At 42.3% G+C, this 12,509-nt stretch overlaps 1 protein-coding gene across 4 annotated transcripts in view; it reads right to left on the bottom strand.

Moving 5' to 3' along the window:
- Window positions 1–4,107: 4,107 nt before the first annotated feature.
- Window positions 4,108–12,509, bottom strand: part of LOC115790884 (protein-tyrosine sulfotransferase 1) — a 67,609-nt gene continuing 59,207 nt past the window's right edge. For 2 of the 4 annotated variants that reach the window (XM_030744884.1, XM_030744887.1), the window contains 3 exons: window positions 7,612–7,662; window positions 7,064–7,131; window positions 4,108–4,546 (listed from right to left, as the gene is read on the bottom strand). In XM_030744884.1, coding sequence (XP_030600744.1) covers window positions 7,096–7,131; window positions 7,612–7,662 — 87 coding nt within the window. In that variant the 3' untranslated portion in view covers window positions 4,108–4,546; window positions 7,064–7,095. The remainder of the gene's footprint in view (window positions 4,547–7,063; window positions 7,132–7,611; window positions 7,663–12,509) is intronic. The other 2 variants (XM_030744886.1, XM_030744885.1) reach the window with 2 other exon arrangements.

The raw sequence follows: 12,509 nt of genomic DNA, 5'->3' as shown, positions 1-12,509 counted from the left end.
ATGAGCATTGAAGGACAAATCCTGGTCAAAAATGACTCCAAGATTTCTCACAGTGTTACTGGAGGCCAAAGTAATGCCATCCAGAGTAAGTATCTGGTTAGACACCGTGTTTCTAAGATTTGTGGGGCCGAGAACAAGAACTTCAGATTTATCTTTTATTTATATATGCTTTTTATTATCAGGAAAAATGAGAATATTTCAAACTTATGAAAATCTGCAAATTTCTTTTTTAACGTGATATCAGAAAAAAGTCCAAAAACAAGAAACAAGCTATTTAGTTTCCCTTATTCCATTTCTTACTTACTTTGTATGAACTGACAGATTTCCTCTGGCAGCTCATCGCTCCTCTGTGTGATGACAGGTCACCAAATTCAGAAGCTATTTCCTCCAGAAAAGACTGAAACTGCTGGTGATTTAAAGCTTTGCCCCTTATAAAGTTCACAGATCTCTGATGACCTCCGATGTCAGCGATCGGGTCCTTTGCCTCCCACCTGTTTTGAAAATCCCTGTTTTCAATGTCCACTTTTCATTTGACCACTTTTGGGGGTCAGGCTAGCTTAAATGTCACTGTATAAAGTGCTGACCAGTGTTTTTATTTGCTGACCACTAATTGTGTCATTGCCAATGTGGGAAAATGGGTTAGTGCACAGGTCTTGGCCTGCGCAGCAACTGTTAGCAGTATTTTTTCATATTGAAAACAACTCTCAAACAAGATCAGACAGTGTTGTGGGGACTATTTTCTATAGGTGAATCCATATTAGAGTTGTATTACATGCTTTCGTAACTGTTTATCCATAACTTAGACCAAGCCATTTTGAGCATTCATTTATTTAAGCTTTTTCCTCCAATGTTCATTTTAGCTAATAAATTGTTTCTTGGCTGCCCCTCCCTGAGCCTTGCTCCCTACTGTCACCAAGAGCTTGTCTGATCATTGGGGCTCTCACTAATGTCAAAGGGTCTTTACCTTACTATATAAATTACACTGAGACGGATGGTAAGTAGTGGCCTTGAGGCAACGGCTGTTTTCATTTATTATATAAATAAGACTGAATTGACCTGAATTAGTTGAGCTGATTATGTGATATATTTTCTGGAGTATATAATCTGAACCTTTGCACAGCATTTCTGTGACTTCTTACCATAAATAATTATATAATTATCTTTTAAGGTAATCATTTCAAAACAGAGCTGAACTATAATGTGTCATTTTAGCATGAAAAGTTACAATAACTTGCTGCAAGTGAATGCAGTTAAATTCATGTAAAATGTCGGTTCAGGATCGAGCTGTATTATGTAAGTGAGTTTTGGAGAAGGCACAGACACAGAGTACAAACTGCAGTCACCTGCATGTTTGTCTCCCTGGAAATAGAAGCACATGTTGTCAGGCATTCCCTTGGAAAAAAGAGAAGCAGCTCAAGGAGCCCTGTGGTATAGAATGCTACATATGAGGCTCTGGGTGCGCGCACAGTATTTGAGGATATGTTCGGTGCTCATTTGTGTCTGTTCACGGACAAAGCATATTCTAGGTAAATCTAGACTATCCTTTAAAACATTTCCTTTGGAAACATGCACACTGATCTGAAGGCACCATGAAGACTGTTAAACTTCTTTTTGCATTCAGAAGTGCTGTTCAGAAAATTGGTTGCAATTGTCCCTGTGAAACTGAAGTCCAGCCTCTGAGAATCCACCATACTTCGACTGGGTTTGTCTAAACAACAGATCTGCAATCCCAGGTTTTGAACAACAACAAAAAGACCTGAGAAGCTGCTTTTAATGCCATCACTAGTGTTTAGTGGATCAGTATTACAGTGTGTTGGTATTGGCTTCAGAGTAACAGCACATTCATGTTTGTATCTGAAGGGAGTCAGGTGCTCTTTTGATACCATTCCTGCTCTCCTTTCTTCTCAGTGTGACCCTTTATTGCTCACCCTCCCTAAATCCTTAAACTGTCCAACACGGCTGCATATGATTGGTCATCCAACACGGACCTGCACCTGTGATTCAAGTGCCAAGAGTCTTCCCCAATCCTAATGTGTACTGTAGTCATCCTGCTCTCTGATTCGCTAGTTTGATCCTGGGAACAGGCCGTGGCATTGGATGGACCTCGTTACGGTCTCTCCTCCCTCTCCAACCTTGCTGCCATGGAAGGTCGGAGGGAGGAATCAGGTCCGAGCTTTTTCTTCCAATCAGGACATTGTGTACCAAAGCCTTGAAACAGCACCCTGTGTGGCATGACGACAACGTGCAATTTCACACTGCATCTTGAAGACTGACTGTTTACTATTTGTGTAAAATATTTTTGAAACTGGTGTTCTTGAATTCTTTCACTACTGTGCAATTTCTGTCGTTTGAGAATCCCATCAAAGTCTATATTGCTGTACATATGAACCAAAAGCCCAATATTTCTATGAAGATAGACACAGCATATATACAAATATACATATAACTTATTTTGAGATCTATTTTTTATGTTGGTTTTAGCAGCACTAGCCAGAGGTGTATACTGTGCAGAAATACGGAATGTGTGCAGACCATGTTACAGATTGACTGTTAAGTGTTTTCTCTCTCAATGTTGTGCACTGACTTCAAGATTTCTATTTAGGGCCGATGATTGCATTGCTGAACATGTATTGGTAAAGGGTGTGTCATTTGCCTTGAATGTAATGTATTATTAAATAAGTTGTTCATTACCTGGCTGCTGTCCTTCCTTTATGATTTTCATGGTACATGAGGACATTGTCACTTTTAAGTCTTTGCTGCCCTCAGTTTAAAAGCAGCTTTTGCTCTACAAAATGTAAATACAACTTTTGCCATGAGGGGGCAGCATTTTACTGTAGTTGCTCACCCCTGCAGTAAGAAACTAGTCTGTCATACACCACTTAACATTTTAGATAGCTTTGATTCAATAATTGAGCTAATCATACACAAATATATACTATATTTTAAAACCCATGTCAACAAAAAGCTAATTTAACACACATTAGCACTGTCAGTAACAGACAATTAAATCCCTATACAAGTTAATGGTTTGAGGTGTTGACTTGGCCGCCAAATTTGCCAGATTTTAGTGCAATCACGCATCTGTGGGATGTGCTGGACAAATGAGTATGATTCATGGAGGCCGCACCTCGCAACTTGCAGGACTTGAGATACTGCAGCATCTTCTGGGGTCTAGTGGAGCCCATGACATGACAGGTCAGGGCTGGACCAACACAATATCAGGCAGGTGGTCATAAAGTTATGCTTGTACTGTGTATTTAGTTTTACATTGGAAACTATATGACAAATATTAACAGCTTTTATCTCATCAGTCTAGAAGAGTTGAAAGTTCAGCCTCATTCATTCTTTTACTCTCCCACTGCGATCTTCAGCAGTGGAAAGCTGCTCCAGTTTTCACCCTAGATTTCATAATATTTCTTTGCAAACAACCCAGGCACTGATGGGGACACGGTCACTTTCTAGATGACCCACCTGCAATCCATGCCCTTTTGATGAGATACTTAAAAAGTACATGTTACAACTTTGAGGTACGTTCTTTCTTGTAAACAGGTTTGCTTCACTCATGTAGTTTAATGGTGTGGACAAAATATTAGAAAACTTTCAGTGTAATGCCACAGTGTATACAACCCTAGTTAAAGTATTATTTTGTTGCCAGTAAGCTGATTTAAGTAGAAATTAAAGCAGTGTGGAGCTAATAAACAAGTGGGCCTAAGAGTACTACGCATTTTGATACATCATCAGAAAATGATCAAGCAACACATGGACAGCCATGGCTCAGGAGATAAAGCAGGTCACCTACCAATTGGAAGGGTGATGGTTTAATCTGTGCCGAAGTGTCCTTGGGCAAGATACTGAACCCCAGGTTTCCCTGATGGATCAATAGCAGCGTGTGGATGAACGAGGCTTGTAATAAAAAGTGCTCAGAGCAGAAAAGCACTACACAAGTAGCAGAACTGAGGATGGAAACACGTCCATAGTAACACCGAGTTTCTTTCGTTGGTTTAAACTGTGCTGATATCAAGGTATTACTACATGTAAGCATCCCCCCTCCTGTATCATTAAAGACAAAATAAACAGACTGACAAGTTTGTTTTTTTTAAAAAAAGCATTTTTTATCACGGTTGATACGTCAAACTGATCAGTACCCATGACATTGCACAATATAAAGGCATGGAAAAAAGAAAAGAAAAATCATCATCAAAATAGGTATCGCATCTTCCAAACGCTAATTTCCCCATTCATAAATACTTGTTGTGAGTTTCTCTCTAAAAGGCCAAAAATCATTTTTACAAGCTGATGAGCGTGACAACACTGAAAATGACAATCGGCAGACATTCGGTGGTGCTGACATTAAGGTTTGTTTTTTGTACAGTACGATGCTGAACGCCGAGTTCTCCTGAAGACGAGGAGTGCTAGCAGTCCACCTGCGGGAAGGGGGGGGGGGGGTGTCCAGCTGTGGTCATGTGACACTTGAGATGTGCCAAAGCTGAACAGGGATGTGACATGAGTGAGACGATATCCACAATCTTCTGTTTCACTACAAGTCCTGTACCAGAACAAGAGGACATAGTGAGTTAACAGCTGGGCTTTCTGAAACAAACGGTGACTGTAATGAACATTTTGTAAAACATTTTCCCTCTGTTGTGTTAACATACTTGAGGCAGTTTCACTTGCTTTGTGATTCAGTATAACGCACAAAAACAAAACAAACAAAAAAAAAAAACAAACAATTTATTAAACAAAAAATATTAAGGCTGCTGTTTTTTTTTGCAATAACACAGAGATTTGCTTGTTGACTACTTTGTAGATAGGCTAAGTGTAACCCAGCAGTCTTTGTGAAAGATGTTCTGTGTGTGGTAGAATGAAGTGTGAATGAATACAGCTAATTATGCTTATGGAAAATATATTCTAATTCTGGAGACCACACAGAACCTCAGTGGCACAACTTGTGCATTAATGAGAAATGAAGCAGCTGGTGAAAGCTGTGCTGCTTACTGCATTAAAGCACCAGTAATAATATTCCTGCAGTATGAATGCAGAGGATCATTCATTTAGCTGTTCTAATCCAAGTTTTATTCTAATAATGAGAAATGACAGGAAGCAGTGTGGAGCTGTTGCTCTGTAAGACTCCTGTCAGTGTGTTAATAAGCTTTAAAGTCCTCCATCAAATGGATCTGTGTTTTGGGAGTGTGTCAGTCACACAAATTACAATTCCTGTCTTGGCTGTCACAGTTTTCACTAGAAAATTATTGGGGGGGGATGTGTGTCTCAGATTAAACGATAGATTTGTTCACTGTGTATTTGATTGATTGATTGTTTTTTTGTGCGTGGAGGTGGTGAGAGTCTATAAGCAGCCCAAATAAGAGCACTGCCTAGCAGGGCTAAATATGCTCATCGCACTGTATTGACCCGGTTTGTTGTCACCCAGTTATTGAGTGGACACTGTTTTTCTATTTTAAGTAACAGTGACCTTGACCACATTAACAATCCCTACCTTGCTTTGCTCATAAGCTATCTATCCATAAAGTTTGGTAAGTGTAAGCCGAACGCTTCTTGAGCGTACACATATACATATATATATTTAAATAAATAAATAAAATAAAAAAAATCCCAGTTCACCCTGTGGGCAGACTTTGGCCTCCAAGCTCGGGTCCTCTACCAGAGGCCTGGGAGCTTGAGGGTCCTGCGCTCTTCTGGACAGAGATCTCGGATATCGTTCCAGGAATTTGCTGGAGCCACTCTCCCAAATTGGGGGTCACTGCCCCGAGCGATCCGATTCCCACGGGGACCACTGTTACCTTCAACTTCCACACCCTCTCTAGTTCTTCTCTGAGCCCTTGGTATTTATCAAGCTTCTCATGTTCCTTCTTCTTGATGTTGCTGTCACTTAATGCTGCAACGTCTATCACTACGACTTTCTTCCTTTGTTTGTCCACCACTACTATGCCCTAGGCGTAGTAGACGTGTCCCATTTTGACCCCGGGACTTCCAGGTCATACTCGGCACAGACGTTCCTGTATACCAGGGGTCGGCAACCCGCAGCTCCGGAGCCGCATGCAGCTCTTTCAGGCTTAAGCTGCGGCTCTGTGCAGCTTACGGAAGTAAATTATAAGTATCCAATTGAAGTACATTTTATTTTTGTCAGTTCAGTTTTTGTTGTAGCTCTAAATTGGAACATTATTGTGATCTTGAAATATTAAAATAAAATCATTTTATTTATTTATTTTTGTTTCTCAATATATGCGTCACTCGTGGTAGCAGCTGCCGGCTTCCGCTAGTATTTGCAGCTCTCAGTGTTTTCTTTTCCGTTGAAACCGGGTTCAAATGGCTCTTTCTGTATTGAAGGTTACCGACCCCTGCTGTATACTACGCCGGCCATTTGGTTAAGGCATTCCATGTATGCCCTGCCTGCTAGCATCTTGTACCCTGCTGTTATGTGCTGGATTGTCTCAGGGGCATCTCTGCACAGCCTGCACCTTGCCTGGTGTGGTAGCCCCCAGCCTCTATCGATCTTGTGCTCAGAGCTTGTTCCTGTGCTGCCATGATTAGTGCCTCTGTGCTGTCTGTCAGTCCAGCCTTGTCCAGCCATTGGCAGGATTTCTCTGTATCAGCCACTTCTTCTATCCCCTGGTGGTACATGCCGTGCAGAGGCCTGTCCTTCCATGATGGTTCCTGTTCTTCCTCCTCTTCTTTCTCTGGTTTCTGCTGCCTGAGGTTCTCACTAAGCAGGTGATCCTTTGTGGCCATCTTCCTGATGTATTCATGGATCTTTGTTGTTTCATCCAGGATAGTGGTTCTGACACTCAGTAGTCGCTCACATGTACCTTACTGATAATTATTGGATTATAATGATCAAAGTACATTTTCAATGATTTAAAAAAAATAAGAGTCAGTGTTATAATGTAGTGACAACAAATATGGGTCTCAGCATTTCTATCAGTAATTATTGTGGAAACATTTATGAGCTTGTATGAATGAATGTGTAAGCAGCATTGTTGTTAGACTGCAGCTCATTTTTAGAACATTTAGTGGGTGTATTTATGAGATGAATGTGCAGTTGTACCTGTGTGTTTGGTGCTGGCGCTGCCTCTGCTCCTAACTGGGGTTCGGTCTCTCTGCAGACTTCTGGATCTGTACAGAGGAACAGACAGCAGGTCAGGTTTCACTGTCAGCTCTGTGATAAACTGTCAGGGGGGGAAATGCAGAGGTGTGCATCTACAACACCCAGGAAGATGCTGACAGAAAGCTAAGTCACAGCATTCAACAAACAGAGGCTGATTGTGTTGGGAAATAAGAAAATTAAATCATTTTAAAACAGAAAACAGATGTATTTAACTGCCAGAAGAGGGCAGAGGTGCTCTTCAGCCAACATGAGGCTCTTAAACCAAGAGATGACAGAGTAAATGAAACGCTACAGACCAAAAACATGAAGGCGGTCATGAAGCAGAGACCAAAAAAATCAGGCTGCGTTAGATGGCCAGAAACTCAAGAGGAGATGAGTAACTGAGAGCAAATGGAAACCTGTCATGTGACCGTCCACTGAGCTACACATGGTTCAACTCAAATGAAAAAAGAGAAAAAGCTCAACAACAGGCAGGATGGTTACTGTACCTGTGGTTGTTCTTTTAGGAAATCTGGGAGCTGAAATTCACCTTTATAGACCTGGAAAAACAAAGGGCCACATTTAGAGCTTCACACAGTCAGTGCTGCAGCAGTTCAGCATCCGGGTTACCATGGTGACATGTGAGAAATCCATACTGAGCGATGATTAAAAATGTAAAATATCATCATCATCACTGCCTAAAAGCCCAAACGTAGCCAAAAGCAAGAGAGATGCAGGGGTGGGTGGCTGGGGGAGAGGGAGGGCAAGTGGGGGAGTTACTAAAAAGCAGCCAGCAGGAGGCCGACAGACTGCTTCAAAAACATAAGGTCAAACTGAGGGGGAGGGGTCCAGTGCCCTGTAGAGAATACCTCTGCTGTGCATGTGGGACACTATCAGAATAGAAATGGGCCTTTCCACTAGTCTCATAAAACACACACATTTATCATAAATGAGTGTTTTATTCCCACTGAAATTTGGCAGCAAGTTCTCTCCCTCAAATTCATTCTGTCAGCCGGAGAGACAGAAGAAGGTCGAGGAGAAGATGTGTGATGATGGAGCCGATCAGACGGAAACAGGAGGCAGCAGCAGAGATTCAAAAAACGGTTCTAAAATGAGTAAATACAACATTTACGTTGTATGCAAGCCTTGTGAACTGCAACGACTCAGTGGTTACCCAGCTGAAAGATTTCAAACAGTGCACTGTACTGTTCTGATACATTATTTTGAAGGTAATTTGCTTCCACTGAACAGCCAAAGTACGTATCAGTGCTAGTGCTGTAATATTCAGGGGTTTTATGTAGACAAACAATGTAACACTTAAATGAACTAAGGCAACGCAGATCCTTTGCCTCAAATATAAAGACCACCTGTGCTTTCGTCAACCCAAAAAAGGCTCATGTTAAGCCAGCAACAACCCTGGCATTGTAATAATATTTTGGAGCAACCAAAGATTTTTCCCTGTATAGTTTATATCCCCTGTGACCACCAACAATAAGATTAATCAGTTGACAATTTCTGCCCTCCTCTCCCAGTCCTAATCTCTTTAAGCAGAACTATGCTGCCTAGTTCTGACTCCACATTTTTATTCTTAAGCACTACTAGAGCAAGTGGGTGGGGCTGTGTGCTCACAGCCGGCGTGGTTTGCCGTGGCTTTAACAGCACTGTATCAACAGTTCATACAGCGGGTGGTCTAACGGTGTGGGGGATATTTTCTTGTCACACTTTGGACCCTTTAGTACTAAATGAGCATTATTTAAATGCCACAGCCTACCTGAATGTTGCCGCTGACCCTGTCCATCCCTTTATGACCAGTGTATCAATCCTCTGATGAACACTTCCAGGATAATGTGCCATGTTGCAAAGCTCAAATCATCTCAACCCGGTTTATTGAACACAACATTGAGTTCACTATATTCAAATGACCTCCACAGTCACCAGCTTTCAGTCACACAAAGATATACACATACATCAGCATGCTTGAACTCATGCTGATTCTCTGCTCTGCCTCAATAACTTCACTCATGTTCATGAAATGTCTATCTTGATCTGGTATGTAGCTTAAGGTAAAGGAAAACTGCCAATAAATCTATTTATACAGCAGTCGCAGATGGATACGTTTCAGAATTCAGCTATGTAAACTCAGCAAAAAGCAGTTTGCCGTGTTTTGTTGCAGTATCTCACTGCTTTGCACTGCTGTGTTACTTTACCTCATTGTCACCACTAACCTTAAGTGTACCCAAAATATCCATTATCCCACAGCCAAACCTGAGACTTTATGTCCACCGTGAACAACCATCGCTGAACAGAGGAGGTGGATTACATCAACAACGATCCCCAGTCTACAGTGCTGTCCTGAGCTCCCTCCCCAGGTGCCTCAACTCCCATTCACATGTTCCTTCATATGACCTCAAATAGGTCACTTGATACAATGGGGCAAAGTCCCAAACTGGTTTCACCCGAAACCACCGATTGTAATGACCCACACCTCCTTTCACACCTTGGCACATGTGATTAACCATATAAACAATAGTGGGTCATAACCCCCTCCAGGGGACACCCCCACTGAGGTTTAAATACATGGGTCTCTTCACCTTCTGGTTCGAGAACTGAAGAAGTCTCTTGGATGAGAAGTGAAACGTCTTCAAGAAACTTGAAGACATTTGAAGAAGTCCAGTCACCTTTTTTCAAGCTTCAGAGACGACTATGACCTGGATGACTGTTGCTACTTTCCCACCGCCGAGGAGCCGGTTCGCGTGCCAGTGCTCGTGCTGTTCCCAATGAACCGGCGAGATGCATAAGAATGGGCCCTGGTTTCCACCGCGTTTCTGTGAACTGCTCCTTTACGTATGAGTGTGGGCGGGTCCTCGTCTGGACACAGAAGCCGAAGTGCACAAACGTGTGCTGCAAATACGTTTTACAGTCCAAACCAAACTACTGCAGCATCTGCGTGCAGCACAGAGATAAACACAGACAGCGATTAGAGCAAGACGACAAGTACGCACTTTGTGTCCTTTTATCTGTGATATGAACTGATACAAAGCAGCAATTTCAGCCTTAGAGCCCAACCTGATTCACAGCCGTGAAAATCGCATCACTTTTCTCATGTAATACACATGTAATATGGTAGAAAACTTGATGTTGAGACGGCAGAGTCACGCCCTTCTGCCGCTTTCGTCACGCATTCTTGGTTCCAGACCAGCTAGTTTGCGGAGTTGAACCCGTTTTTTGGCGAGCACCGAGTGCTTCCGCGGTGGAAAACCCGCCTATCGGTTCAAATTAAGGCACCGGAACCCTGTTGTTGGGAAAGAGGCTTGAGGGGCAGAGATCAATTTCTCTGGTAAAATGAAATGAAAAATTAGTTCCCATAACAAAACCAATAACAAGACTTCAACTGTAACAAGGTAAACAATGAAAATTATTCAATTCACTCTGTGCTGGAGCTCTACAAATTAGTGTAGACTGAGTTTAAAAGTGCTGTGGCCAGCTTCCTGGAATTCGCTGGTTCGAACTTTCCCCCAAAACACAAAACTCCTTCCTTAATCCCCCTGCGTGCCTTCATGCTTGCTTGCGTGTTAGTCTGAAATTGAGGCAGGGCCAGAGAGGGAGTGTAATCTGACATTACTTCCAAAGGCAGAGACAGAGAGGCGAGTGCATGTTTCTGATTTCCTCCTGTGTGCCATATTGCAGCTCTCCTCAGTGCACAGAGGCTCCAGGCCAGACTGCTCCGAGCCAGTCCAAGCTTTCTGCTCAGAGAAGTAAGACCAAATAAAGGGGAAGTGGAGCATGTTCTACATCAGGACACATGCATAATACACACACAATAAATCCAAAGGATGTACAAATAAGATGTGTACAGAAATATTGTCTGCTCTGCACACTACAGATCAATCTGTCGTCCAGTGAGGAGACAGATCAAAGACCAGACGACATGCCTGGATGATGGGATCAATGTAGCTCGAAGCCGGTCTGTTTTTGTCCAGCAGACTTTGGTCTGAAGGTCCATTAAAGGCGTATTCATATGGGGGAAGATTTACCGCCCGTCCTTTTTTCCTCATTTTTATACACTCACGTCTGTTTTATTTTAGCACTTAAAAGATCTTCATTGCATGACAGTTGTGTGGGAGGTGAGTGTGGAGGACAGAAAACAAAAAGAAACAACAAAACATATCAGGCATTTCTGGTTGCTGCCATGAACAATGAACAAATAAACTCCACCCCCACACCAAGTGACTGAGGTGTACAGTTCAGCAGAAAAACACCCCCCAGAAACCTTTCACAGCACACCTCAGCAGAGCCAGGCTGAGTCAAGCCAGGGGAGGGACTAGCATGGTTGGGTCAGCCAAGCTGCCTGCTGGTACAAGCAGCAGGTCAGTCCGGTGTGGTAGTGCCAAACTAGAGCCTGCAGTGGTTCCGCCTCCCTGTGACTAAGCTTCTGTCTCATGGGGTTAAACGTGGCAACAACCCAGTGCGTTTGAAAAGCTGCCAGTGCAGAGCAACAACCAACAGGGGAGAATGTTTCAGCTGCATGCTTGTCTACCTTTAAACAAAATGCTGAAGCTGTCCTGCAGCCTCTCTCTGATCTAATGTTTTTGTATGAAGAGTAACTGCACCAGGCATGTACTGTGCTTCAGAAACTAGTTATCTCAGATTTAAGTGTGACGCTATAAAGTCAAACACCAGTCCACAGACCACAGTGAGATAGAGCACAGAGGGGTTATAATGATTTCCACTGCCTACAGCCTTATGGACAATTTTTGCCAGGAGGCCTAAATTTGTTTAAAAAAAAAAATTGCATGTATTACTGACTGGACTTGTAAACATAACAGCAGTTCAATGGTGATTTTGTCTTATTATTGTTCCAATATACAACAGCACATACATCAATGTAGTTTTATTTTACTATAGACATTCAGGGTTCACACTAGCCTGTGAAATCTAACTTTCTTAAAAGTAATTTTTAAATTTTCAATTTCTTGAATTTTTACTTCACAAAAGTTTGTTTTTAATTACTTTTTAAAAGTTACTTTAAGTGGACATATTTTAGAAATTACTTCAAGAAAAGTATGCCTCTTGGCTGCCACTCACTAGGTTTAGATGTTGCAGACTTCACATCACTTGCATGCTATAGTATAGCAGTAGTCTGCACCCTGTTACTATCCAACCAGATACTTTCTATCGTCTTGCTTTTGGTCTTAGTGGTCCTCATTTAGTTTTCATGTACTCGTATAGCTAAGGCACCTACCCAACAGTAAATCATTCACTAGAGGAGGGGAGAGTAGCAGATGTGTGCAGACTATGACAGAGACTTTGGGAGTGGCTGAGAGTCCCAAAGCCTCTAAAAATAGTGAGGGCAGCCCCCCATCCTTTGTGTCAGTGCTCTCATTCAGGATCGTTTGATTTTCACCTT

The sequence above is a fragment of the Archocentrus centrarchus genome, chromosome 13 (assembly GCF_007364275.1).
Source record: "Archocentrus centrarchus isolate MPI-CPG fArcCen1 chromosome 13, fArcCen1, whole genome shotgun sequence".
NCBI lineage: Eukaryota > Metazoa > Chordata > Actinopteri > Cichliformes > Cichlidae > Archocentrus > Archocentrus centrarchus.
Note: the sequence above shows the minus strand (reverse complement) of the source record. Positions and strands in the feature narration are given on the sequence as shown.